General features: G+C 39.5%; 4 protein-coding genes across 5 annotated transcripts; 1 reads left to right on the top strand and 3 right to left on the bottom strand.

Moving 5' to 3' along the window:
* Positions 1 to 145: 145 nt before the first annotated feature.
* On the top strand, positions 146 to 2,627 carry micos13 (mitochondrial contact site and cristae organizing system subunit 13). Its single transcript, XM_030432952.1, has 4 exons — positions 146 to 421; positions 885 to 1,041; positions 1,866 to 1,923; positions 2,114 to 2,627. Exons 1-4 carry the CDS (start codon positions 393 to 395, stop codon positions 2,209 to 2,211), a joined length of 342 nt encoding a protein of 113 aa, XP_030288812.1. The 5' UTR covers positions 146 to 392; the 3' UTR covers positions 2,212 to 2,627.
* Positions 2,628 to 2,706: 79 nt separating this feature from the next.
* LOC115591190 (spindlin-1-like) lies at positions 2,707 to 8,890 on the bottom strand. 2 transcript variants are annotated; one of them, XM_030432946.1, is made up of 5 exons: positions 8,737 to 8,890; positions 7,995 to 8,036; positions 7,027 to 7,274; positions 6,677 to 6,910; positions 2,707 to 4,746 (listed from the first exon to the last, which is right to left on the bottom strand). In XM_030432946.1, exons 2-5 carry the CDS (start codon positions 8,012 to 8,014, stop codon positions 4,541 to 4,543), a joined length of 708 nt encoding a protein of 235 aa, XP_030288806.1. In that variant the 5' UTR covers positions 8,015 to 8,036; positions 8,737 to 8,890; the 3' UTR covers positions 2,707 to 4,540. The 2 variants fall into 2 exon arrangements, with proteins under 2 accessions (XP_030288806.1, XP_030288807.1); XM_030432947.1 differs by having other exon boundaries at positions 7,995 to 8,033; positions 8,737 to 8,883.
* Positions 8,891 to 10,843: 1,953 nt separating this feature from the next.
* Positions 10,844 to 12,648, bottom strand: LOC115591189 (mast cell protease 3-like). Its single transcript, XM_030432945.1, has 5 exons — positions 12,467 to 12,648; positions 12,221 to 12,374; positions 11,795 to 11,924; positions 11,419 to 11,673; positions 10,844 to 11,155 (listed from the first exon to the last, which is right to left on the bottom strand). Exons 1-5 carry the CDS (start codon positions 12,507 to 12,509, stop codon positions 11,003 to 11,005), a joined length of 735 nt encoding a protein of 244 aa, XP_030288805.1. The 5' UTR covers positions 12,510 to 12,648; the 3' UTR covers positions 10,844 to 11,002.
* Positions 12,649 to 15,287: 2,639 nt separating this feature from the next.
* LOC115591183 (granzyme B(G,H)-like) lies at positions 15,288 to 21,750 on the bottom strand. Its single transcript, XM_030432940.1, has 5 exons — positions 21,667 to 21,750; positions 16,537 to 16,690; positions 16,253 to 16,382; positions 15,661 to 15,930; positions 15,288 to 15,573 (listed from the first exon to the last, which is right to left on the bottom strand). The coding sequence occupies exons 1-5, from the start codon at positions 21,725 to 21,727 to the stop codon at positions 15,415 to 15,417; spliced, it is 774 nt and encodes a 257-aa protein (XP_030288800.1). The 5' UTR covers positions 21,728 to 21,750; the 3' UTR covers positions 15,288 to 15,414.
* Positions 21,751 to 27,237: the final 5,487 nt, after the last annotated feature.

The following is a 27,237-nucleotide window of genomic DNA, read 5'->3' as shown; positions in this document are numbered from 1 at the left end:
GTGCGTTGATTACACAACAGGTTTATCGATCTCGGCCTTCTTCTCGCATAACAAGTTCAATCTATCGGTATGAGAGCACTCATTCAATAGCTGATTTTTTTAAATTGTTTTTATTTTTTAAATAATTACATAAAAAATGGATTTACATGGCGACAATTATAAATGTGTGCCTTAAAAAGACAAAAAGAAAAAAAAGAAACGAAGAAAAAGACGTTCCTAAATGACGCAGGCACTACGTTTTTGAACGCGCAACTTTATTGACACAACTCTCGTGTACATGGATCGAGCAGGGTTGTCCTTCAGTGGAGCTAGCTAGACAGCCTGAACCCCAACTCACGCACTCTACGTACTTAAAATACCAGCACGTAAAAGGAAACTACACGCTGTGGACCATGGCGGCAAGGATTTTGCCCGTAGTGAAGTCAGTATTTTTATTTTAATTTGCAATTCCCTTTAAATAACAACCTGCTGTTGGTGCTAGCTGCACGATTAGCCAGTTAGCCAACTGTCGCTACGTTAGCTCAGCTAACTGTCAGTGTACCCGAGAGCACTCCAGTTGGCATTTTTAACACAACTTTACGTCGTGGTTGAACATTTAGTTTACTGAAGAAATCTGCAGCAACATGGTAATTCAAAATCTGTTAGATTTGGACGTCGGCTCAGGTTAAACGAATTTCCTCAGTTAAATAACGTTGGCTAATGTAATGTAAACAGCCCACTAAAGATCCAAGCTAACCTACTGTAAGTGATCATGTCTTTGCATCAGAGGACACTTGTTAAGTAGTATAACGTTAGTTCAGTAATCGTAATATGTTTTCAGCAATGGATTCAGGGGTGGGTAAACATGGTTCATTGCCTGACTGTCTCTGTTATTTCATTGTCAGACTGGCCACCAAGGTGACCATTGCAGGAGGAGCTCTGTACGTTGCCTGTGATTCCGGTCTGTTGGGAAGCAGTGAGCAGGGCTCAGAGGCCCTGGGGAAGGCCAAGGCTGCAATACCCCCCGCCATAGAGGAATGGATGAAGTACTTTGGCCTGGAGGTAACTTAAAGATAAGATGCATTGCTTAAACATAGTTCTGATCCAGGCAGCCCTGGATGAAGGCTAGCAGGCATGACAATGCAACATAAGGAAGGAGAATATGTCAGGCACATTTGTGTCTATCGTTTCCTTACAAATGTGCCTACAGTAGGTCCGTGATGATGCTTTTGATTATTTATACAATAATGATTACATTAACAGAATTTAATTCAAGTGTCCTGCCATTCATGGCCTGTTTCCTAATAGGACTGGAAGACACAGCTCAACAGCTTTCAGATACACTGGCCAGTAAAAAACAAAATGTGCTTTTTCATTATTTCTCCCTGATCACAAACTGAACAAATCTGTCTTTGTCAAAACAGCATAGGGACCCATTTCAGTAGAAACAGGCAGTACATCAGCTTCAAATCTGAGTGCAAATACTGGTGGACTTTTTAATCTTTGGTAGATTAAGAAAGAGAATACAATTTTTCGGTGAAATGTCATTTATGTGGGACAGAAATTATGCAGCTTTGGTTTATTCAGTGTCTCATTTTGCCAATTGTGTCTTTAATGAAAGAAATGCAGTAAAAATTAGATATTGTAGTTAATACTAGTCAATGACCAGGTGTCAGTAAATAATTTCTATGAGAGAGCCCACTGATTTTCATCATATGATTCATATACCTGTTCTGGTGTAATTCTGGAGTGACTCTATTACCACGCTATTACCACTGGTGCACTATTCAGCTGCAAGATGTTGAGTGTAAATACAATATAATATTCTTAAAAAACAAAGCCTTGCAAAATCTGTGTCAAACTAACAGACCTCCCCCTCTCCTTAGGCTCAGCTTCCAACCATGCCACACATTGAATTCTCTCCTGTTGAGTCGTGGAACTCTGGTAAGAACTGAATGAAAACCTGTCTTTTTGTGAGGGCATAACAATTCTGAAATGTCCTTTGTTAGATACAATATATTTCAAGCATTCCATTAGGGCCATATTCTACTTCTTCATCACTATTATGACTCTATATACAGGATTTTTTAAGTATTAAACCTAATCCATTGATGTTTTTTTTTTTTCATTGTAGGAGTGCGATGGACGATTTCGTCTCTTTCCGAGGCTCCAACAAGAGCAAGCGATTACACAAATCAGGGTTTGCAGTACCTGAAAGACCTCACCAAGTGAACAGGAACTCTGTGGTCAACCTGGCATTTATAAATCTTTTTGAGTTTTGCACTTAATTGACATTACTTCTTCAAAAGTTGTCGCCGCCTACGAGAAAGATGTAACGCCCAACATAAGAGAAAATTGTCAGATGAAAAGAAGTTGTGAAATTTGGCTGCAAGGAGTGTAGTCTCCTCATTGGGTACTGTGGTTCTCTAAATAATAGTGGCATTGGCTGGGGAGTTGTTGTACATAATGCTAGGAAGCAAAATGTATTTTAAAAGTTGTTTGATTTGGTGTGAACCACCACATGTCAACACTGTCTGATATACAATATTTAAAGCCCCTTTGTTCTCAAACCACCCAAATGTTATGAAGAGAATGTTTGTAGTATATATGCAGTTTGTGACTTAATAATACATCAATCTTAAAACACGGCCAGTCTGTAGTTTGATTTATTAAGGCAAAATATAAACTGTTTGTGTGTGTGCGCGTGTTCAAAGAAAAAGACCAAACAAATGTGCAAAAATCTTTAATACTTATGACAGAATACCAATGGCCTGTTGATGCTGCTACAACTTCAGAACAGGAAGAGGTGACTGAAAACATGAAGAAGTGCGCACACAGCCATTTGTAATTCCACTGTACACAACATAGAAACACACTCCACAGCACCCCAAGCGGTGATGTACAGTATTAAACTTTTTTTTTTCTTATTTTGTTTTCATGTTGGTTAAACAAATGGTACTGATTCTGCCACACACTGTCACTTCTCTACCGTCAAAATAAGGCTTGAAAATCTCCAGACACTGTCGGATGATGCATGCAGAGTTTTTACAGCTAAAAATAATAGTAATAATAGCATATTTTTACTGATTGAGTAGTTTATAAGGGACACGCTGAATAGCTCGAAGAAGAAAAATTCAGCAACCGGTACATGGTGACTAAGTTGGGATGAAAATACCGATACCATAGTGCAAGCATACATGTCAGACAGAGTTATAAAGACTAGAACCAGAATTAATTAGTTACTGTGAACAAACTGCTTTGTCAGTTGATTATACCTGTTTAATATTCAGTTTGTAATATATTAATGAACCTTTCACCAAAAGCTGGTGGCGTTTTGATGAGATACTTGTATAAATGAGCGTTATCGCGACAGGCAACATTACAAGGCATTTTACACTGTCATCTGTATTGCAGCTATTTTTTTTTCTTTTTTTTGTCATGCATGTGATATAAAGCATTTATTTTGCCACGTATGCTCTTAAGGAAAAAAGCAATTTGGGGGAAACTATGAAACGTACCATAACATGTAAACTTTATACAATAAAGTGCTCCCCACAATATCAACAGTGAGATTTATACAACATAGGATGCTGTGTGTTATACTTATAGAACATTTTCATACCGCATTAAGAGCAAAACACTGCACTACTATAAACTGATGGTTTGCGAAACTTTCCTCGAGTTGTCTGCGTTACCACTTTTGAACGAAAACCCAAGGGCAGCCTTCACACGCAATAATTCATTAAGAGTGTAGATAGTTGGAGACAGAGTATGTACAATATTGCAGAATGACAAGCCGGAAGGCACTTTATGACTTGTGTGGGATCAAATTGTGATGAGAATTTAGCTAACTGCATCTTCATCACCAGCACAAAGAATCTGATCTGATGCAATGCTAAACAGGTGCAAAAGTGCAGGCGTAAAATTCCACATGATAATAATACATCTAAAAGGCTCTTGAAAATAAAAGGGCCCATTTGGTAGATTTGACAATGCTGCTTCAATTCATCTCTTCCAGTGCTCACATTAATTAAATATAATACATGACTCTATCTGCCCATTTAATTCAGCAAATGCCTCTGTGGAAAACATATCTTCCAAACAATGTGTATTTCCTGCTTATTAGCTATTTAGATAATCCCCCCCGAAAAAATGGCTCCAAAAGGAAATTTTGAGCAGCTTCTTTTAGAACACACTGGCTTTTAATTAAGATAATTACTTTAAGGACAAAGCAGTGAGTCTCTCAGGGACAAAAATCCAAATGCAGTAACAGCTGCACTCTGCAGCTGTTGGCCAGCACAATCTTGGACTGTCCAAACTTAAAGTGTAAAGTAGAGCAGCAACGATAAAACAAGGTGACTCCCTCTCCTGGAAATAGCCAAGCATAGCGGTGCTACAGTTCTGCTGTGCGTATGAAACACAGATTGCACTTTATTCCGAACATTAAAGCATATTAACTATTCAACCCTGCCATGGCTTTGTATAACAAGATTATAACAATGAGTGGAACAGAAGCAGATGGACGGAGGCTGGAGAGTGAGATAAAGTGTCCGATATCTCTCTAGGTGGTTTTGACCAGGTCATAGACATGGATATGAAAGTCATCATCATATTTAATATAGTAGACAGAGGGCTTGGCTGGGACCTGGTAGATGACCAGGCCCGTTCTCTTCACACCCTTGTCAGTAACATACTCCACTTGTTTCCCCACCAGACTCTCCGTCTCCTCTCCGGGCTTCCTGTCTGCAGGCAACAGGTGCTTGTTTTCTGAAGAGTGAAACATTGGGACATTACAATTACATTGTATAAAACACCACCTACTTAAAATATCACAGAGTGGGTATGAAATAATGTTGAATCTGGCTTTCTGAGGAGTACTGATCTGGTTCAAGAGGTTCTGTGTTATTATTTTATATGGTCTATCTCATTTCGCCACTTATTACATTACTCTTTATCTCAGGAATAATGAAGTGTGCCTCCACTCAGAATCCACTCAAGTATACAGAACAATTATTTATCCGGCCCTATTTTCTCAATTGTAGGCATTTATTCAGTTAGAGATAGTTGATTGTTTCTATATTTGCCCTTGTAGTGGAATGTACCCAATGCTATGCTAATGCTATCATTTCACCTCAGGGATTAATCCATCCATCTATCTATCCCTTCAGTCCAAAATAAGATTTTTTTCTTCTTCCTACAATTAATATTTGAGATTTACTGTGTAGAATGATGTATGTGCAGAGTTGTCATATTAATTGCTCAAAGTGTAAAATGTGTCTTCATTCACTGCTCACATACACCGTGACTGGACTTTACAGTAATTCTTATATAGTATATATATTATTCATGTATTCTAGAGTAGGTGCCCTTTTACGGATATTAATGTGGTAATTAATAAATAAAACCCTTTTTTTCCGCAAAAAACATGTCAGACACACGTTATTGTTTTACACCTTAATATGTGCATGGCTCTTTAAGATCTGATCTGTAAATTGAAAATAACAATGATACAAGGCTCTAACAGACTACTGAAACCACCAGTTTTGACTGGTAACATCTTGCATAATGCCTCATTATTCTGAGGTTTTTTAAATATGATCATAATTATAATCTTTGACACAATCTGAATTTGACTTGATATGTTGCTGTGAAGTTTATGTGTGATACAAACTTGAATATTCTCACATTAGAAGCAGTATTTTGTGCACGTCCGATCATACCCATTAGCCAGAAACTATAATGAAACCACTGTCAAGAGTTTTAGCTGTCCTCAGTGCACTTTTCACAACTTTTTGCAATATCTAATCTCCCCCTAAGGGCCCTGACACACCAGGCTGACATCAAACTGTCAGCCAATGTCAGGGCTATCGGTCAGCCCTAGTTGTTGCAGTGTTTCCTGCACTGTTGTCACTGGTCGACCCTTGTAGACATCTTTTTGGCCAACTAAGAATCTTGAATCGTTGGCGGAGCCCGTTGTTGGGAGAACTCCCTCTGACTGGCCGTTCAGCTAAACAAATGAGTGCGTGAGATGGGAAACAACTGTCATTTGCAACTTTTAACCAGACATATTCTTGATTAGAACATGTCTATATCAGCAAGAGATGTGTGAAAATGATATAAATACATTATGTATATCTGCAGTCCTGAGTCTTCCTACAGATTATCGCCACCTGCTGTTTCAGGGAGTTATTTCCTTTTTCACAGACGCAAAATATTCAAGCTGTAGTCTTTGTGGTGTAGTGAAGTCTAGCTTTTTGGAAGTAAACCAAGTGACATGAGGCGATGGAACAGTCAGCCTTTGTTGCTTCTGGGTCTGCGATGTCAGTTTGGTGTGCCTGGGACTCAAAAAAACCACGTCTAGTTTAACCCCACTTAAACTTTTACTTTTTAAAACTAACATCTAGAGTGTCTGTGTCCATGGCTGCAAGAAGTTCTTGTGCAAAAACTTGCAATTTGCCTGCTTTATTAAAAGGAGTTCAAACACAGGAAGACTTGTAATAAATACAGATCACTGTAGCTGCTGGTGAGCTCACATGCTATCCATGTCAAATGAGTTGAGTTGGAAACATGATTTAACGTCACATTACCGTTTCTCCTGATTCTATCTATAAAGCCTTTAGAAAATTAAGATTAACAAGAACTTAATACAGCTTTGTGAATAATCAATCTGTCTTCGTTCTATCCAAATGACCAGTACCTGCTTCAGGCAGAATCCTGAGGTCTCCGTCAGCGTAGTCGTCCCACAGCTGATACATATAAAGAACGGGGTCCTTTTCATAAGTGATATAGTACCAGTTGGTCATGATTGGAGCTCTGGAGAGGACCATGCCTCTCCACTCGTTCTTCTCTCCATCCTCCTTTTCAAACAGGTGCTCCACAGCTTTGCCCACCAGCTCCTCCGCCCCTGGAGGTATCTTGATCTTATTGTTTACTGTGAAGACACGGTCACAACAGGAGAAACAATGTAAAAGTGAGAATCACGGAAGCCTGTAACCCAACAGTTGCAAACTGGCTGTCGCAGATAACAAAGGAGGCTAAATAACTCACCAACTTTTTCCGACAGCACCTGCAGGTTCGACACCCTCTCGTCCTTGAACAGCTCGATGCCGTAGACGCAGTCAAAGCCGTCATACTTCACCATGAAAAGAGAAGGGTTCACACTAAGCCGGTCGAGTACTGTTCCCTTCCATTTGCTCTGGTTCCCTTTCTCGCGCCAGTTATGCTGAATGCGGACTCCCAGAATGCTGTTGGGGTCCGGGGTCAACATGTCACTCAGCTCCCCGCTACTCCGCTTTCTGGTAAAACAGGAGGAAGATACTGTGTCTGTGGTGAGGGTTTAAATCAAAGTATGCACCTTACACATATACAAAAGGCTCGATGATATCAGGCTACGTAATGATCACATATGAAATGCATTTCAGACATTTAAAAAAAATTACTGTAGGATGACCTGAGGCCAATTCTAATAACCAATGCAACATCACTACCATCAAAACTTTTTTTTTTATGCAGCTGATTATCTTATTCAGAACATAATATGAATTCCAATCATTAACTCCCGGCGTAAGTCAAATATAAACTAGAGCTGCAACAGCAACTTGATATATCCAAAGAAAGAAAATTAATTGCCAATTATTTAGATTTCTGATTGATCGCTTCAGTCATTTTTGAAGCAAAAATGTCAAACTTTTGTTGCTTCCAGCTTCTAAAAAGTATGGATCTCCTATCTGTTATGATAATAAATGAAGAAATACTATACAAAAAGATCACTTTAGGCTCTTGGACATTGTGATGAGCATTCTTCACATTTTTTTTTTGACTAAACTATCAATGGAATGGTTGTGAAAGTAATCGATAATGACAATGATCCTTGGTTGCAACTGGATCATAACATAACATAACATTTATTCCTGAATCATCCACTTTTCCCTGCATGCTTTACTGTCACATTGCATTCAAAACCACCATTGATGGCATCATGTGATGGCATTTACAGTAGCCTTGTTTCTACATACCTGCCCCTTTTCTTGGACATGCCTCCAGAAATTCAATGGCTACTGATTAAGAGAAAGACAGGGTAATGTTTAGTTATGATGTGAGCGAACAGAACAGCTGTCAAAGTTCACATGTAATGTAAACTACTTAGCATGAGGAGGGCCTCTACTTCAGCTGAGAGGCTGGTCTGTCTGAAGAGACCTGTGACAGGCTGCAGCCTGCTCAGCTCAGACTGACAACTCCAACAGCCAATAGATTAACATGATGGACTAACTTCCTGGGTATTTTAGTCCAACTGCACAACATGGAGGTCACTGTTTCCTACTCAGGCGAGACTGTAGCATGTCATATTTAGTAAGCAGTCACTTGAGGATTAAAAAGCCAATACTTCATATGTGTGACACAACTTCCAAGAGAATACGTCAGCCATGTCTATGTCTGACGAACTGCAATATGTAACCAACGTTGTCCGGTTAACTTTGAGTGTAATATACATTAGCACTAATAGGGTACATATAATACAGGAGGGGGTGAGCCGTGTCGTACGCCACCTGTCCTGGACTGAATCCAACACACCTACACCTCACACTGGAGGTTACCAGCACCACTCGTTTGTCCTAGCTCTACCCCAATGCAGATGTTACTGTGAGTGGAGGCGGCTAGCTACATCCGCTCGTCGGTGTCCCTGGTGTCAGGTAACAAACATCTACAACAACTGCGTGTTAACGCCTTAATTCTGTCTTCGGAACATATTGTCATTACCTTTACGCAGATTGCATATCAGTATGGTTCAGTTCGTCTGGCTGAGAAATGTTGCCACACACCACCAACCCGCCTGTGTAAATCTCGCGAAACCTGTGGAAAATGGGCGACGCGGAGGGGAGACTCCAGTTCCCAGCGTGCCTTCGGTTGCCATGGCCGCAGAGAAGGACGTGTGCACGCGCGCGGTGCAGAGTGGGAATTGGTGTTTTCGCAGCAATGATGTGGGACTTTTAACGGCCGGAGTTGAACAGGTGTTGCAAAACTGTCGCATGTTGCGTTTGATGGTTTTCGGAAATAGCGGAGTTCAGGTGTAAAGAGTGCAGGATTCACATGGAAAAAGGCACACAGCCCCCCACACACACAAGTACGGTCGGGATTTCCTGTGACGCAAGTGTTGCCTAAGCTTAAAGTGACAGACAGCATTTTAGAAGTGCTATAGTATAGTAGTGGAAATATGAAATAATTATCATGTCACAATGATTACTTTTCCTTTAACATTTAAATATATCTGTTAAACCAGTGACAACCTTGGGATTTAGTTAATTTCAGTATTTATAATCTCAGCCATAAGGATGCACAACCTATTTGCATGATTCAAAACCCGCAAGTTAGGAGCACTTGAAGGCAGCATAAGTGATGAGCAAATTTGTAAATGATCTTGAAATAATGCCTGAGTGAGTGCACATCAGTAGCATCATCCTGGGGACCGAAGGGGAGCTAGTTACATTTACCATTTACCATTGACCTGGCATTCAGGGTCAGTGAGTATAGGCAAATAATTGGGAATACCATCTGGGCACCTGCCTTCTCTGATGTTGCAACCCAACTGACACCAGAACAACAACAGTGTATTTCAGCATCCAGCAATCCTCCCTTCTTCACACAACTTCAGCAGACCCTGTAATGCAGCACTGTCACCGGTTAACATTAAGTTATTATGATGACATTATAAAGTTGTACAATACAGCTTGAGCCAGTGGTGGAAGAAGTATTCAGATCCTTCACTTAAGTATAAGTAGTAATACCATGTTTTGAAATGCACGGCCACAAGTAAAAGTCCTGAATTCAAAACCTTAATTGAGTAAAAAAATATGTAAGCGTTATCAGCTAATTTTCTTTTGGTATGAAAAATAAAAGTACTCATTGTGTTTAACTATTTTAGTTTTTTTTTTTTTTTTTTGTAGATTGATATCATTATAGAATTAATGTGTATTTTGCATTGTACTGCTGTAGACTTTTAAGGCTGTGCTTATTTGAACAACTTTGTCAATTGTTGGGTAGTTTGAATCAACTTTTCATGATCTCGGAAAAACAAATGTGTTTTCATCTTTGTAACAATTTATTTTTCCTCTATGCCAAGAGGGTCTTATTCAAGAAAGAAAAAAGAAAAAAGTAGGATCATTTTTTCAAATCTAGAAAGGAAACATCTAATCCTACTAAATTCACCAACTTCTGGAGGTTATAAGGTTTTCACTGGTGAGGAAATGTATGAATAATTGTAATAATGTAAAAAGTGGTAACTAAAGCTGTCAGACAACTGTAATAGATTCAGAAGTAAGAGTTTTGTGTGTGAGATGCTAAATAAGAGGATGCATATTTTGAATTGGTACGTAGCAGCTCTCAGGAAAATCTGTGCTGTGCTGGAAGCAGGTCGTTTATAAAAGCGGACTCTGTTTCTAAACTAGACAGTTTGCTACCGCTACTCAGAGACGAGGTACTTGCATAAAGTCACAACCCTTGGACTGTCACGGAAAGTCCTTCACAAAGAAGTCATGCAGCATTAAACATTTCAAACAAATTGGCCACAGGCTTGTATAGGCAACCGAAAAAGACATGTAAATAGCTACACATTGTTACACAGATCCCATTTAAGTAGAGCACCTGAGTAAATGAAATGTACTTAGTAACATCCCACTGCTGAACATAGCATTGACCCATAAAATAAACAGTGGTATTCACTACAGAAGTCATGGTTTTATTCATCGTGTGATGGCGGTGTCCCCTTCATTTTTTACATTTCAGCTCACCATCCTTTTTCAAACTTCACAATGAAAAGAGTTCTGCCCAACCAAGTTCAAATACAGAAAACAAACTGTGACAAGTGGGGTGACAAAAACATTATTTATGACTTTATTTATCATTTTTCAGCAAGCACAGCACTGATATTGAACAACACAACGCCGCCACATGTTTGCACATAATTGAGAGCCTTGTCTTGAAAAGTGCATCCTAAATAGGCAACACACGACCATTCAGTCCAATTTGCCTAATTGTTGTTTAACACTCTTGTAATCCAGTCCCTGAAGGAGGACACGCGAGTGTAGACATCAGGGGTCCTGGGGTCTCCGCAGCGCCGGCCAGAGAAGGAGACGACTCCTGCTGCAGCTCCGTCACACACCAAGGGCCCACCTGAGTCCCCCTTATACAGAAACAATATGAGATTCTAACATAAAGTATATGAACAAACACTGTGGAATTTTGCAGCAAGAAACAAAAAGCAATCAATCTTTCTATTAACAAGACAATCTCAGATCCTATTAGTTTCTGGTTTGCTTATTAACTGGATGTGCCTGTGATACCCACATCATAGAGGTTGAAACGATGTGAGTGTCTGACTTTCTGACACTCCTTCGACGGTCAGTTTGTGTGCCTGATCAATGACTAGCCGTTGTATTTTCTTACCGAGCAGAAGCCTTGAAAGACGCTGCCCCCAACGCCACAAACCATCGACCTGGTGATGGGAACAGCTCGCCATCTCCTACGACAGGTCCGCTGTGCCAGGGAGGTCACGTTGACCTCCTGAAGCCTGGCTGGTAAGGTCTTGTTATCCCCCACATCGCCCCAGCCGGCTGTGATGCACTTACTGGATGTACTCAGCCGGCCCCTTTTCAGAGAGATCAGCTGCACCGCTTCCGTCAGTTGAGCACTGCGGTTGAGCTGAGACGAGGAGATTAGTTGTCAGAAAAGGAAAATAAAAGGTTTATTATGTCTTGTTTAATCTTGACGTGTTACGCCTTTGTTCCAGCAGTTGTACAGCACTGTTTGAAACTGTCCTCACCTTCAGGAGCATTATATCGTTTGCATGTCCATCATAGTCGGGATGTGGAAAGGACCTGATGGTGCTGAGCTCCTGTCTTGTAGACTCATTACCGGACAGGGAATCAGCTCCAAGTACTACCGTGTATGGTCTACAAATCACAATTGAAAGAAGAAAAGACAAGACGAAAGAAAGGAAGGAAAGGAAAGGAAAGGAAAGCAAAGGAGAGGAAAGTGCTTTTTTAAATCCCAAAGGAAATTCTTGTGACAGGGAATGCACAAAAATACGGTAATTATGTTAATTATGTACTCTGAGAAAAGGTCGGCATGTTCTCTCTCAGACTCTCAGATTGCTGAAGACATTGTCATGAAGTGGGTAAAAAAATAGCTCAAAGTTGTCAAAGTAGTTATTACAGCTGCAGATATCAGTCTGATAGTCAGTTCTTACACAGGTATCTGACAGTGTGCGGCTGTGAGCACAAAGTCCTCTCTCACCAGGGATCCACCACAGTTGAGTCGACCGCGGACTTGCAGCAGAGCCATGTAGGGGCGCGAGTGTGGGGCAGCTTCTCTGCCGCCAATGATGCGAGAACCATCAGCTCCTGAAACACAAAATCTTCCTTCTTCCTGACTATTTTTTTCCCAAGATTTTTGAGCTTCTTAGTGAATGTAAACTTGTATGTCAGTAGCCTACCTTTCAGGACAAAGAGCAGCAGCAGTACAAAGCTGATTGCCATGGCGGTCTCTGGTCAAATCCACAACCTTCCACTCTTGGTCTTTTTATTTTGAAGAAGAGAAGTCTTGCTTATTTGGTGGTCTTTGTTTCTTCAGTGCGTTTGCTAACATGCTGCTGGGTTGATGTTGCAGTGATTACAAAAGACGTGGCTTCAGGTTTTCAAAACAGGCTTTCAAAAGAGGGTGCATCAAGAAACGACGTCTTGATCAAGATCAGGAAACCAGAGTTACAACGGCTTTGGAGCTACTGAGGCAAACAATGCACTGAAGGTTTAAATTGCCGTATGTGTAAAAATAATGTTTACCGTTGATCTGAAAGTTATTTTCTTCTTTTGGTAATGGTGAACATTTTGGATGAAGAGTAGATAAAGTCCACGTTGTCTGAAAAACGGGTCAAGTCAAAGCATTTATCTTCATATGCGCAGTTAAAAAAAATGGTTCCCAGTATAATACATTATCCCTTTTCCTTCGAGTCTGAGAGCCGTCGGCAAAATAACGCGAGGTTTAGAAGCTAAATATACAAAGAATATTATAATTATAAAATAAAATACCATACCACAGCTGATACCTCAATAAACTCCATGTACACAGTGCATACAGCATCATACTGTACATACAATATACAGTATTATATCAGTACAAATATATATTACCAGTGCAAATATGCAGTGTGAGGTGATGACAATCTGCAGCATCTGTACATACATGTACTAGTTGTCTATGCATGTGTAGTTTGAAGCTTGTGAGTGAAGCTTCCCGTATGTTGAGGTGTGTTAGGCTGTTGGCAGGGGCAGTGGATCACTGGTTGGCTGGTTTTCTATCCCTTTCATCTTATTTTTATATCACATTGTTTTATTCTATAAATTTAATCTATTGTCAGCCACAACTTTGAGTGGGGAAACTGTTTATTTGGGAACCCCTTAAAACCCCAATCCCCTATTCACCTTCGGTTTACCTTTTTTATTTCCCCTGGGGCTTGTAGGAGGTACTAGTTATAGGCTATCTGGAAGAGGCATTTGTTTATTGGGCATTTTTGCCAGCTTTTCATGTTTTTTGTTTATATTTTTATGTAGGTTGGGCTGGCCTGTAAGCAATTTACTGCCAGTACCGCCACAGTTTGTACTGTTTATATTTTGACCTTTAAAAGCACCAAATGTTTAGTTGACTTCATTTAAATGAATTTAACCCTAAGGCTCATCTGTGTAAATCTACTTGACACATCTCCCTCAGACATCGCTTTGAATTGTGTGACAGACTAACTGAACCAGAGGATGCTGTAGACCAGAAATGTAATAGCAAAAGTTTTTAATGTAACAGTGACTTAGTTTAGAATATTTTTCTTTTGTTTAAATGAACATGTTGTAAGATGTTCTTTGTCCTGATGTAGTTGATTTACTCTACACGAGGAGGACTGTTTCATTTTTAATTGATTCTCATTAATCATTGAATTAGTGTAAATGCACTGATATGTTTGTTTTTCTTGTTACTATTATTTATTTCATGGTCTTTTCCCCCAGACTGTATTCTGGAGCTCACAGCTACTTAACATTGTAGCAGGACCTTCATTCTGGAGAGCCGAGGTTACATTAGAGGCACTGAGCTATATAGAAGATTAAATTATGATGTCATGATAATAACTGTTGAAAGGTTTAAATAGCTCTGTTCCTTCTTCGGTTTGGTTAATTCAAATGTTCACTGTTTTTTAATCTCTTCCACACACTGCTTCTCTAATAATGTGCCTTTCTGTAATAAAGTCCCTGTTAACGAATGTTAATCACAGACCTGCTTCTCTGACTAAAGTCACATAAATGAATATTTTCCAACACAAGCCAGTTACAGTAGCTCTACTGCATCCTACATCTAATTAGTCCCCCCAGGAATCCGCGATTCCGCTATCGCGGAATTTACCGCAGATTTCTCGGCCGTCCGCGGATTCAAAGACCCTCCGCGGAATATCACATTTTGCATGTAGTTTTCATCCCGGCCGCTGGATGTCGCTGTCAGATAGACTGGGCTCAGTAGAAGTTCACGTTGATGATGAAAATAACTTCATTATCAACGTGCAGTGAAGCGACATACTCAAGTTTCCATCCACCAGGTGAGTGAAGAACACCTGAATCATCGTCAAGCAAACGTGTCGCAGCTCTGAATGTACAGTCACAGTTTGGACTGCTGTCGAGCTCGTGTTAATCACATGCTGTCAATCACTCCACCGCAGGAAGGCTGACTCAATGTGTAGAGAAATGTTCTGACGAGCAGCTCAGTCTGGTTCTGTGTTTACTGACACCAGGTCTCCTGCAGTGACACCAGAACTTCAGAGGAACTGGTTTCACTGCTAGTTCCTAAACCTTCACCCATAGTTTGGTGAAAAGTTTAGCACTTTTTATAATGCAAATAAATATGCCCAACAGTATGGGGACAAAGAAAATGTTGATGTTGATTATTTTAAAGTAATAGTAGGTTCCACAATGTTTTGCAGTGTTCTGGTTTTGCAATTAATTTCACAAGAGAATACTTAATTCATTAGTACATTAAAAAGAGTATGTTTTTTAAAAGAAAGTATGTTTTTTTTAATGTTTGCGGAATTTTAACGTTCAAGCCGCGGAATCAAGAATTGCTCTCCGCAGAATCAAAATTGCTCCCCACGGAATTTAAACTTTTTCTCAGCAGATTCCTGGGGGGACTACCTAATTCACCCAAAGACAGTTGGTGGATATGTTGCTGGAAAAAACAACTAAAATATCATTTGTGTCTTCAAAAGAAGAAAAGAGAAAACAATGTTTGAAACATTTTTTTACTTTGCTTTGCATTAAGGAGCAAACACTGACAGAGTGACTTAGACATAACAACACCTCCTAAATACAATGAAGGTATGCTGAAGCAAAGCTTTGTGTAAGGTTGTTGTATTTAACAACCATTCTGACTGACAATCTGGTCGATCCAGGGAAGGAACTTGGACACGTCTGTGTAGATATTGGGAAGGTCTGGGTCACGACAATATTTATCGCCGAAAGATACGACACCAGCAGCTACCTCGTTGCACACCAGAGGACCTCCAGAATCACCCTAGTAAAATGGAAATATCTTGATATTTTGATTCAAAAAAATATGTTATGTGTCCCTGAATTTTCCAAAAACAGATAGAAAACTTACCTGGCAGGCTCCTTTGAGTGTTTTATATCCACCTGCACAGATGACACTGGCAGGAAGATTCAATTTAGATTTATACCATTGCCGTCTACAGTCGTTCTGGTCGACAACAGACACATCCACCACTCTCAGGTCAGTAACAGTGTGCTGATCACTTTGTTCGGTCCTACCCCATCCAGCTACACTGCACTTTTGGTTGGGTTGTAGGTTCATGTTAGGAGGGGGGAGTTGAATGCGTTGTATTGTTCCACCCACCGGAACACTCTTAGACAGCTGGAGACACGAAAACCAGAATGTAGAAATGAACAGCATCTGAACATGGTTTTACTCTTCATCAGGCTTCAGTAAAACAATCATTAGAAGTTGGAGCTGATGAATCTATTAAACGAAAATTAACTTTACAATATAACAGCTTTGATAGTGCTGTGTCTTGGCTAGAATTTCAGGGATATTTGAATTTGGCATTTCTTTTGGCCAAATTTGACATTTACCCTCACAGGAACAAAAAAAAAAAAGAAAAGCTTAAATGTGTCTAATTTGACTAAACATACAAGACGTCATCTGGGACAAACTGGCTGAAAGAATAAATGCTTACTTTGAGGAGCATGATGTCATTTTCGTCTGTGTCATTACGATAATCACGGTGTTTGCATCTCCGCTCAATTTTTCTCACTGTCCCAGTCTTTTTGAGATTGTGGGTGCCCAAAACAACCCTCACCAGTGGACTGCAAAAAGTTAGAATTGAGAGGTTGTCAGTAAATTTTCTCAGGTTGTTTGCCAGCACTCAAACAAAGCAACACATTTTACATTTCTTTTGAAAAAGTAAGTTCATGTAACTTCAGATTAAAATAAACAACTGGAAGATAAAATGTAACTCACTCTCTACCATTAGCACAGTGCGCAGCAGTGAGGACAAAGTTATTTCTGATGAGGGAGCCTCCGCACACATGTCCCTTTCTGGTCTGCACTGAGGCCATATACAGCATCTGTTTTGGTGGAGCAGTATGCCCGTGTATGATTTCACTCCCAAGTGCTGAAAACATGAGTTGAAAATGGAGAGACGGTAAAATGAGTGAACATCACATCGGCAGGCTGGAGATCATAGTCAGTCATATTGTATCCATTTTGTACAGACAGCACTAAATACAGTGAGCATCTCGAGCTGTTGTTCACCGAAAAGTCCTATTTGTTTTTTTCTATGTTGTGTGCAGGATGACATCTAGCTTTGACTTTGTTTTTGGTTTTCCTTTGACCTTTCCTCCATCGTTATCACTCTATCAGTATAAACCAGCCAAATGAGCAGTTTGACCTGGGTAACGTGGGTAAAGCTCTGTAGAGTATGTTGACCAACGTCTGTATTTTCTTATTTTGTTAGTATTTTTCTGTGTTCTTGATGTTTCTGGGCATGGACAATTCTAAAAAGTTACTGAGAAAGACGCACATTTTTTGTCATGTCTCGCCAACCTAAAGCATCGATCTTTGATGATCTGGGAATGAGGCTCAACCGACCACTACGTATCTTTCACCTTTGAATTGTGTTTTTACTAACAGCAATGGATCCGTCTTGCATAATATGCCTTTAAAGTCCACATTGCCTGAAAAGCAAATACATTCATGTAATTAATGATAGGCAGAGAGAAAGTTCTTACTCAGCGTTACATCAGGTTTGAGTTCAAAAGAATTCTTCAGAAACAATGTGGTTTTCTAGTGAAGTGTTCTGCAGAGTTTCTCAGCAGTGTTAAATTGAAAATGTTTTAAATGCTGATGAGTGTACTTATTGCCACTTTTGGAGGGACAGACTATGAAGTACATTGTTTTTTACCCTGCCTGCCTCTTGAGTGTCTTGCGTTTTCGTCTTCACTATCTTTGCTGCATGTTACAGTACGAGCTGACCATAAAAGACATAAAAGACGTATTACAGGCTATTTGTTTACACACTTATGGAAAGGACATTTTTGTTATGACTGAGGCTGTTGGACTTGCCATTAGAGGCTCACAATATAAGTTTGTTGTGTCTTGTGTTGGATCCTCACGATTTTGCTGCACGTAACAGAGTTAACTTTGTTTAAGACCTCTCTGATCCACGGAAGGATCTTTGACATATGTGACATGACTCCACTATCTGTCTTCTTTCCTTCATGTCATTCACCTTTTATATTTGCCTCCGTTTTGTATTAATGACACTTTTTATGCTACCCTGTTTCTCTGTGTATGAATATTTTTATTCCACATAGTTTTTAGAGGTTCCACATGAGTGATTGGTATTTGATTGTTTATTAATCAATTTTTTTTGTAGATTTGGATTTTACTTGTTATTGTTAAGGTCACATGGATCTATTAATGTACTAACACAATCATGTTTTACCATCCTTTTTGTTCTGTTGTCTTTGTCAGCATTGACTTTTAATGTCTGTATTTTGTTTTTCTTGGCCTTCGGTGTATCTGTCCCTGCTTTTGAATACTAAATTGACATTTTAATATTAAGTAAACTTCATTTGGATGAATTTAACAAAGATGCACTCTTGAATTGTGTGACAGACTAGCTGAACCACAGGTTACTGTAGACCAGAGACATACACACAGTAACTAAAAGGCCTTATTTTAAATAGATACACATATGTTATTTTAAAAAATATCTACAACATCATTGGGAACCTTTCATTTTGCCTCATTTTGAATGAGCATGATGCTCTTTTGTCTTGTCCTTATGTGGCTGTTCTGTTTTGTAAGATTCATTTATTCTCATTAATCATTGAATTAGAGTCAATGCACCGATTGAGATGTGATTTTTGTTATTTTTATTATATATCTAAATGTCTTGATACCCACTCTGTATCACAGAGCTCATAGCTGTTCAACATTATAAGAGGCCTTTCACTCTGTTTAGCTTACATATCTTTATGCTAAGGAGACGTCGAGCTATACAGTAAATTCAATTATAATAATGATGTTGTTTAAATCTTTATAAAACTCCTTTTTTCCTCTGTTCATTCACACGTTCACTGTTTTTTTAATCTTTTCAACAAGCTACTTCCCTAATAATGTGCCTTTCTGTAATAAAGTCTCTGTTAACAAGTTTCATCACTGACCTGCTTCTCTGACTGAAGTCACATGAATGTATATTTTCCGACACAAGCCAGTTACAGTAGCTCTACTGCATCTTACATCTAATTCACCCAAAGACAGTTTGTGGATATGTTACTGAAATAACTAAAGATGCCATTTTAAAAGAAGAAAAGAGAAAACAATATTTGATTATTATTATTTTTTTAAATTTAGCTTTGAGTTAAGGAGTAAACACTGACAGAGCGACTTAGACATAACTACACCTCCTAAACACAATGAAGGTTTGCTGCAGCAAAGCTTTATGTAAAGTTGTTACATTTAACAACCATTTTCCTTAAGAATCTGGTCGATCCAGGGACGAAGAACAACTAAAATGCCATTTGTGTCTTCAGAAGAAGGAAAGAGAAAACAATGTTGGCAACATTTTTTTATTTTGCTTTGCGTTAAGGAGCAATTTTATCAGCTTACCATTTCGTCCGAGATATGTCAGAACATGAAGGAGCAGAAGTTTGTGCAGGGTCAGCATGATGGCCTCTTGGGGCTGCAAAGACTAACCTTTTAAACAGAATTTTGCTTCATTTGCATTTTTGATTATGATCTATTTTACCTTGTCTTCTAACCATGTCCTGTGTGCAATAAAAAATGCAAACGTTTGCAACTTGTGTTATCTTTGCATCTACACCTTGTTTATCAGCTGAAGTGTATACTTTATGCGATCAGTGCCTGACCAGTATAACATTTAATGTATAAGACATAAATTAATTCTTCCTCCTCTTACTTTGCTTCTTACTATTCATGTCCTTCACCACTCACTTGTTTTGCTTTTCTGTATTTAGGACACATTCAGCCTATTGATTAAGTGACTTTTCAATAATTAATTCAATAATTTAAGAACATGTGTGAAGATTCTGTTAATGTTTTTAATCGACCAGAATCATATTTGATGAAAACTGCTGTTGTTCAAAAATGTATTTGTTTTGTTTTGTTGTCCCCTGAAGTCATAGTCTTGGTCAGACTGTCCCCTGTTGACAAACTGACCTCGTGTATCTTGGAGGCTGCGTTCAGATCCAGTTCTCTGTGTTTATTCTAATGTCAGGCTCCCAAATCCAAACTGGGCCTTGTCACTCGTGGTGACTTCCCCTGTAATCTAAGGCCCAGGTTCAGACAAACTCTTGGACCTTTGGCTCCAGAACTTACTGAGCCATAAGCTAATTCACTAATGGTGGCTAACTATAGCAATTACAGCTACCAAAGTGCAGTTGTTGGTTAATCTGGTGATATGCTGCCCCTTGTGTTTTTGGAGCTTTGAATTCTGGCTGTATTCTACAAATTATACCTTTAGTTGGCTGTGTTCACTGGGAGCTCATGGTTGTGCAGAGACTACTATACCTAGCTGCAGGGCGGGAGGCATATTTTTCATTTAGTACTCATGGCTACTTTTATTTTAGCTTTTATAATTGGCTAATTTAAAACTCCAATCAATATTCTCAACAAGTCTGTCCCTACCTGAGCGGTTTTACGGGAAACATCCACGTATGTGGAAGCAAATAACTCAGGTGATAAGCTACTCATTTGTTTATGATAACAACATGTAATATAATATGCAGTAAAAATACACTCATACTCTCATACATTTTTCTTAAAGAAGTTAGTTTCTCTGCTTGTTGACCATTAGTGGGCGCTGCATCATCAGATGCCACAGCTGCAGTCTTCTCTATCAGCTGAGTTACAGAACAAAAACATCACCTTAAGAGAGAGTTGTACATGGGGTCATTGCAGCCTGATGTTTCTATGTTAGCAAGTGCCTACATGTCTGTCTACTATGAGTTATTCCCATAAGTCCCCTGTAAGCCTGACTTTGTCCAAAAGATGAAAAGATCCACCTAGCAGCACCTCAGAAGTTCACTGATACATTTTTTATGTCATTTGTTGTAATCCAAACAAAAAAACCAAAGTTTCAAACTCACCTCTTATGCCTTTATAAATCCACTAAGTAGATATTAAGTCTAGTTGTGCAATATAATTACAGCAGGATTTACGTTTTTGTACACACACTCTTGGATTGCTTCTACTCTAAAACTCAAAGACACCAGACAAGTTTTGGTTGATGTGGTTTGACAGTAACAGTACCAGGTTAATAAAATACTCAAAATACAAGTTACTTTCCATTCCAACTCTGTATATAGTCTGAATGTAATTGGTTCTTAATATGAAAGTGACTTTAATGTTTAATGTAAAGCTGGCATTACATCAGGTAAACTGATCTTTGAAGCCGTCTATTTAAATGTCCAACAGACCACAAGGTAAGTTAATGTCATAATTATAACATCAAAGATTAATGGTACATATTAAATTAGTAACACAGCTTACATTAGCCAGCTAACTATATTATAACCTGTCGTATGTGCAACTGACTTAAGTGAGCTTGCAGAGGTTAGAGGAAGTTTTAAAAGTCTGTTGGGCAGCACTTTATAAGACAGCCAGGGCTTAGAGTGTAATGCTCTGGTGTTAACTGAGTAATTTCATTTTGTGAATAAGAACATGTAGCCCACAATACCCACAGGTTCCTACTGGTGTTTAAAGTTCACAGGAGGTTACCATGGAAACTTTATAGGAACATTTTACGAAAGACGAAAGAAGTTTATCTAAGTATTTTTGTCAGTACTGGGTGCCTCTGTGGTGCAGTACTGGTGAACAGGGCCCAACAGTTGACAACAATCACATCCTGAGGAACCATGAAAAGATATTATAAGCTGCCTCTTTTTATGTTTTTTTTCATCACCATTCATCAGGGTCAAAAGTCCACTTGGAACTTACTTTCGAAAAGTACTCTCTCTTCAAATAAACAAAAACATTCTACTCCTGTGCATTACTTGTAACTCGTTACTACACGACCCTGCATTTGTAGACCTTAGACTTAATAACCAGAGTAGTTTATCTTACCGTTAAGTCCCAGACATGCCAGAAGATGACAGAGCAGAAGCTTGTGCAGAGCTTGCATCATGCTAGCAGAGAAGTCAAGCTGTTGTCTCTGGGGGTCTCAAAGATCCCCCTTTTATAGGCCAAAAGTAGATGGATCGATAAGCGACCCTGTGGTTTTTCGTGCTCTTCATCTCGACTTCTTTAGCCACATCCTCTGTGAGGTTGGTGCAGCTTTTAATTGTCTTACGAGTGCATGTGGCCAGTAAAGAGACGAAGCATCGCGGTCATGTTGTGGTAAATATAAACCATGTGATTCAGGCAGGAGCACATTCACACATTTCAATCAGCATGTAATGAGTTCAACCCAACTATTCAGCATATACATTTTTCCCTGGCACAGTCCCTGTCAACCTCTGTATTTTGATTGAATCTCATCCTCAGTGTCTGGAAACAACTTCACTGCAGGACTTTTAATGGAGGACCTGAAAATTTTCTTTGTTATGAATCTTCTTTTTAGCTGGGACCCTGGGCTTTTTGCCTTTGCAACTGCGAGGTCGCACCAAAAAACGAACAGGAAACCAAAGCAAAAGTCATGTGATCATTAACTGACAGCTAGAAGTAAAAAGGAGCATCATGACTCATCAGTAATTTACACGAGTTTAAACTGACTGTGTATATTGGCCCAAACAAGTGTGTTTATGAAATGAGAACGGAATATATGTTACAGAAGAACGGTTTTATCCTATTAACCAACCTATTATCCAATTAATTTTGGTCCATGTTGCTCCTCCTTTTTTCCCTTTTCTGTTTTTTGCTCATAACTATGGGATGTATCCACATCAAATGCTCTTTGGCTTGATAAACTGAGTCAGAGAAAAACAAAAGCCGACCACCAATGTTCTTTGGTTTGGATGTAAGTAAAATAACCCACAACCCAAAACTGTTTCTTGGAATTGTTCAAGTATCTTGACAAGCCGCAGAAACCACAGGCTCGATCTGCACATTTGAGCATTGATGTTCTCACAGTCACAGTTATCAAACTCGAGCTCATTAAAGGTCATATTGATTACATTTGCATGCAATCATTTAAAAAAAAAACTAAAACAGCCACAGAGCTAAAAAGTAGGCCTATCATTTTTCCTTAATGTTATTACGATTACAAATTATTTAAAAATGTTTATTGGGTCCAAAATGATTGTTTTTTTAATCTCTTTGAAAGAATTCGGACAGTTGGTTCCAGCTTCTAACGAGCTTTGTCAGCCACTAGTATACCATCGTTGGTATCATGTGGTATCTCTGTTGCCAGTTTGTGGAAAACAATATCAGAATGGCTGAGTTCTACAGCATGGGCTCTGCATATTGTAACACCCTAATGTTAGCTAGCAAACATTAGCAACATTAGCTAGCCATTAATTTAACGTTATCAATGCCAGCTACCGTTAGCAATGTCAGCTTGTGCACAAACCTGGCAACCATTTCAGGGGACAGATGAGAGGGCAATTAGAATGCAAATCTAATGGTGGGACAACATTGGGCAGCCTCAACTGAAGATGCTTAGAGGACTGTCAAGACAGTGTTTTATTATTTTTTATCACATGGCTCTTCTTAATACTGTAGAATGCTCCATTCGCTTGAATGAGCCTTCCGAACGTTTGGGCAGAGTTAGTGACATGAAAGTAGCAGTAGCAGGACTAAAAGACGTACTGCTGAACACTTCTAGCTGTTTCTTTATTTGGCAAGCTTTCAAAAAGAGCATCTGAGCAACTGAGGATAGCCTCCTTAATAAATTTGCCAACTGTAAACGGCTTCCCATGCTTTGCAATGCAATGCGCAATACGATAGCTTGCTGTGAGCGACACAGCATGTTTAATTGACTCTGCTTTGTCTGCTTGGTCTTTGAAAGTCTTCTTGTGCTTCGTCTCAAAATGACGCTTGACACTTGACGTTCTGCACACAACATTCTCACATACCTATATACAAATAAATAACAAAAAAACAACGGTGTCATGATGCTGCGATGACAGCCGGTTTGTATTTTGTTCTGTTTCCTATGTTCCTCCTGTCTGCCTTCTTCCCCCTCCCTTTTCTCCCTCACCTGCTCTTTCTCCATGTGTGTGGTTAGAGGTGTGGCGACAACAGCGGAGTGGCGCATCTGCTCTTCATCACCTCATCGCTGGGTGACCACTTAATCCCGGTCTCCCCACAACGCCGGTGCTAGATTATTCTGTAACTGTTATTCTGTCTACCACCTCCACGGTACCAAGAAAATAAACCTTTTCAATTTGCAAGCTTGGGGCAGCTGTAGCTCAGCGGGTAGAGCAGGTCAGTGATCAGAAGGTCACTGGTTCAAATCCCAGCTCTGAGCTGAGCTGAGCTGCATGTCAAAGTATTCTTGAGCAAGATACTGAACCCCAAATTGCTCCTGATGTGCAGTTGGCACCTTGCATGGTGGCCTCTGCCATCAGTCAGGGCCCTGCGATGAGCACTCACGTTAGCTGCTGCATCTCCGGCGCGCAGCCGTCATGGCAGGCAAATAGTGTCGATCCCCGAGTGCCACCTGACAGGCACGCCTGAGGAGCGGTTCACCACTACTCCTCCTTGTCAGGTCGCACTCGGGGATCGACACTTTTTACCTGCCATGACAGGGACGCGCCGGAGATGCAGCAGCTAATGTGAGTAGTTTAAAAACCTTCTTTTTCGTAAACTCTGTGTACACAAACAATGTTCTCAATGCTCGTGTTCATGAGTAGAGACCCTGGTGATGCTACGAGCAAAGTTTCAAAATGAACGTGGCCGAAAACGCAAATACGGTAAATCTTAAAAGTGCCTCTTTCATCGTAATTATTCTTTTACACGAAGGTTTGACTCATATTCAATCACAAATAAAGCCTTGGTTGTTTTTTGGCGAGAGTTTCACTTTAAATGAAGAAGGTAAGAAAAAAGTCCTGGATCTGTCTCTCAATCCGGATCAGCACCAAAAGTTAATGGTGTCTACTCTGGGACAAGACTCAGCCTCCATCAAAGTCTCATGGACATCTGCACAGTAGTTTTTGTTTTAAGTTTAGTTAGTTAGTTTTTGACAAACCGTACATCTATTTATTGTCTTGCAAAGATATCCAGAAGTTGGCAGGCTAACCAGCTAGTCCTGACCCAGATCCAAAGCTCCTGTGCTCTAGTGATGTGTCGGTAGCGAACGAAACGGCTCTTAAGGGGCGTTCAGACCGAACGCGATAGACGCGAATGGAGCGGCAACTCTACATTGAAAATCAATGTAAATGGCGCGATGACACACGATTCAGGCGACGGCGGCGCGAATGGAGCGTCTGGCGCGGCGCGAATGAAGCGTCTGAAGTGTCTGGAGCGTTTTATTTTTTGTAGCACTCTGTTCCATGTTGAGTATAATAAGCCATATAAATAATAAACATTTGATATAATGTATGTTTTGTACATTAGTAATTCATTTTACACACCATATTTCATTATTTTTGGTAATAAATTAATTAAAACAACAAAAAATTCTGAGGAGCCACTTGGGAGCCGAAAGAGCCGGCTCTCTTTAAAGAGCCGGAATTCCCATCACTACTGTGCTCGGGGTGTAAATAACAACACTCGAGTGGTTGTCTGAGCTCCAAGTCCGGACTGCTAGCTTCATGGCTAATTGAGCTAACTAGCGAACAGCAGCCATAGTTAATGCTTTCTCTGGTGATATGCTACCATCTGTTTGTCAAAAAACATTCAGACTCATTCATCATTATGACAGTGTCTTATGCACACCCATTCAAATAAAGTGTTTGTGCCACTTTGTAGAAATACTTGCCACAGGCATCTGAGACATTGCTTTGTAATCTTCAGACGAGGTGAGCCATAAAAACCACAGTTTCCACTGTCAGATATGAGCATTAGTGTTCTCACGGTTATGAAACAAATGCAATTTGAACGTGTAGGGGAGAAGGAACATTCACATGCAGCAATACTTTAATATTGCTGTCATAATAAAAACATGTAATATAATATGCAGTAGAATACACTAATTTTTACACTCTGTTTTCAACTTGAATTTGGCATGTAATAAGTAACACATTCACATTTGTTATAATCAATATATCCAGTGTTTGCAGCATTATACCGATCTGACTACATTATTCAGTGTTTTCTCTCTACAAATCTATAATAAGGTAAATCAACAAATGTAGTATTTATTGTGTACAAATGCAAGCTGATGCTGCCTAGTTAGCAAGTCTTTATACTCAGCAGACAGCCCCATGGCCATGTTATAGTTTCTCTACTTGTTGACCATTAGTGGGCGCTGCATCATCAGATGCCACAGCTGCAGTCTTCTCTGTCAGCTGTGTTACAGAACAAAACCATTACCTTATGAGAGAGTTGTACATGGGGTCGTTGCAGCTGATGTTTCTATGCTAGCAAGTGCCTACATGTCTGTCTTCTATGAGTCATTCCCAGAAGTCCCCTGTGAGCCTGACTCTGTCCAAAAGGTGACCAAATTCCCCCAAGCAGCACCTCAAAAACCACAACATTGTTCAAATCCCACCTCAAACTCACCTGTTCAAACTTGCCAATTCATAATACTCATAATGTTGAGTATACTGTCCACCTCGCTCATTATTAATGATGTGTCGGTGAATCGAATCAGTTCGAAGGAACGACTCTTTAACGAACTGACCTGATCCCACGTTTCACTTCTCTCTCATTCATGTTTTCGTTCTCACAGACTAGTCGCTGTGTTGTTCACTGTTTAGTTATCAGAGTGATGAAGAGGACTGAGGGCCAGCCAATCTTATGCTGAGTCTAGGATACTGTCGTCGAATTTTAGCCAATGAGAAACAGGAAAGCATAGCAACTGTGGAGGACCAAACCTGACATAAGTATAAATAAATAAATAAATAAATAAATGCATAAATGCATAAATAAATACATAAATAAATAAATAAATAAATAAATAAATACGTAAATAAATGCTGAAATAAATAAATAAATGTATAAATAAATAAATGCATGAATAAATAAATGCCTAAATAAATGAATAAATAAATAAATGCTGAAATAAATGTATAAATAAATAAATAAAAGTATAAATAAAAGAATAAATGCTTTTTATTTATTTATACATTTCTGTTCACCTACATGTATTTATTTCTGTATTTCTGTTCACCTAGATTTATTTATTTCTGTATTTCTGTATTTCTGTTCACCTACATATATTTATTTCTGTATTTCTGTGTCCATATGTAAATGAGGAAGTAGGAGGTCCTAACCTCAGTCAAGAGCATGATTGGTCAAATCGGAGAGCCAGACAAAAGCAAACGATTCCTGATCTCAAGCCTCGCTCTCTGTAACGTTGTAAAACAGCTCCAGTTAGCTTAATGGCCTCGACCAGTGTGACAGGTTAACTGGCGTTCATTTTAACTTGCGAGGGTCCCAGATGTGCTGGTGGTGTGGTTTGAGAATCCTGTCTGGAGAGCCATGTCCGCTAACCAGGAAAAACATTCTGCTCGTCGCTCCAAGTCATGTAAACGTGTATTCGTTTTGACGTGGCATGAACACTTCTATCCACACGGAGAAGCCGGGGCTGCG

Source organism: Sparus aurata, chromosome 11 (genome assembly GCF_900880675.1).
Source record: "Sparus aurata chromosome 11, fSpaAur1.1, whole genome shotgun sequence".
Taxonomy (NCBI): domain Eukaryota; kingdom Metazoa; phylum Chordata; class Actinopteri; order Spariformes; family Sparidae; genus Sparus; species Sparus aurata.
This window is presented reverse-complemented; position numbering and strand designations above follow the sequence as displayed.

Excerpts from the sequence above, each read along its gene's own strand:
- micos13 (XM_030432952.1), top strand. The coding sequence starts at position 393 with ATGGCGGCAAGGATTTTGCCCGTAGTGAA. Across the intron at positions 422-884 it reads AGGATTTTGCCCGTAGTGAA|ACTGGCCACCAAGGTGACCA; the intron begins GTCAGTATTTTT and ends TTTCATTGTCAG. Across the intron at positions 1,042-1,865 it reads TGAAGTACTTTGGCCTGGAG|GCTCAGCTTCCAACCATGCC; the intron begins GTAACTTAAAGA and ends CCCTCTCCTTAG.
- LOC115591190 (XM_030432946.1), bottom strand. The coding sequence starts at position 8,014 with ATGTCCAAGAAAAGGGGCAG. Across the intron at positions 6,911-7,026 it reads GGTGCTGTCGGAAAAAGTTG|TAAACAATAAGATCAAGATA; the intron begins GTGAGTTATTTA and ends GTGTCTTCACAG. Across the intron at positions 4,747-6,676 it reads CAGGATTCTGCCTGAAGCAG|AAAACAAGCACCTGTTGCCT; the intron begins GTACTGGTCATT and ends TTCACTCTTCAG.
- LOC115591189 (XM_030432945.1), bottom strand. The coding sequence starts at position 12,509 with ATGGCAATCAGCTTTGTACTGCTGCTGCTCTTTGTCCTGAAAG. Across the intron at positions 12,375-12,466 it reads GCTGCTCTTTGTCCTGAAAG|GAGCTGATGGTTCTCGCATC; the intron begins GTAGGCTACTGA and ends TTTGTGTTTCAG. Across the intron at positions 11,156-11,418 it reads TCTTTCAAGGCTTCTGCTCG|GGGGACTCAGGTGGGCCCTT; the intron begins GTAAGAAAATAC and ends TTTCTGTATAAG.
- LOC115591183 (XM_030432940.1), bottom strand. The coding sequence starts at position 21,727 with ATGATGCAAGCTCTGCACAAGCTTCTGCTCTGTCATCTTCTGGCATGT. Across the intron at positions 16,691-21,666 it reads GGCATGTCTGGGACTTAACG|CACTTGGGAGTGAAATCATA; the intron begins GTAAGATAAACT and ends TCATGTTTTCAG. Across the intron at positions 15,931-16,252 it reads ATGACATCATGCTCCTCAAA|CTGTCTAAGAGTGTTCCGGT; the intron begins GTAAGCATTTAT and ends TCGTGTCTCCAG.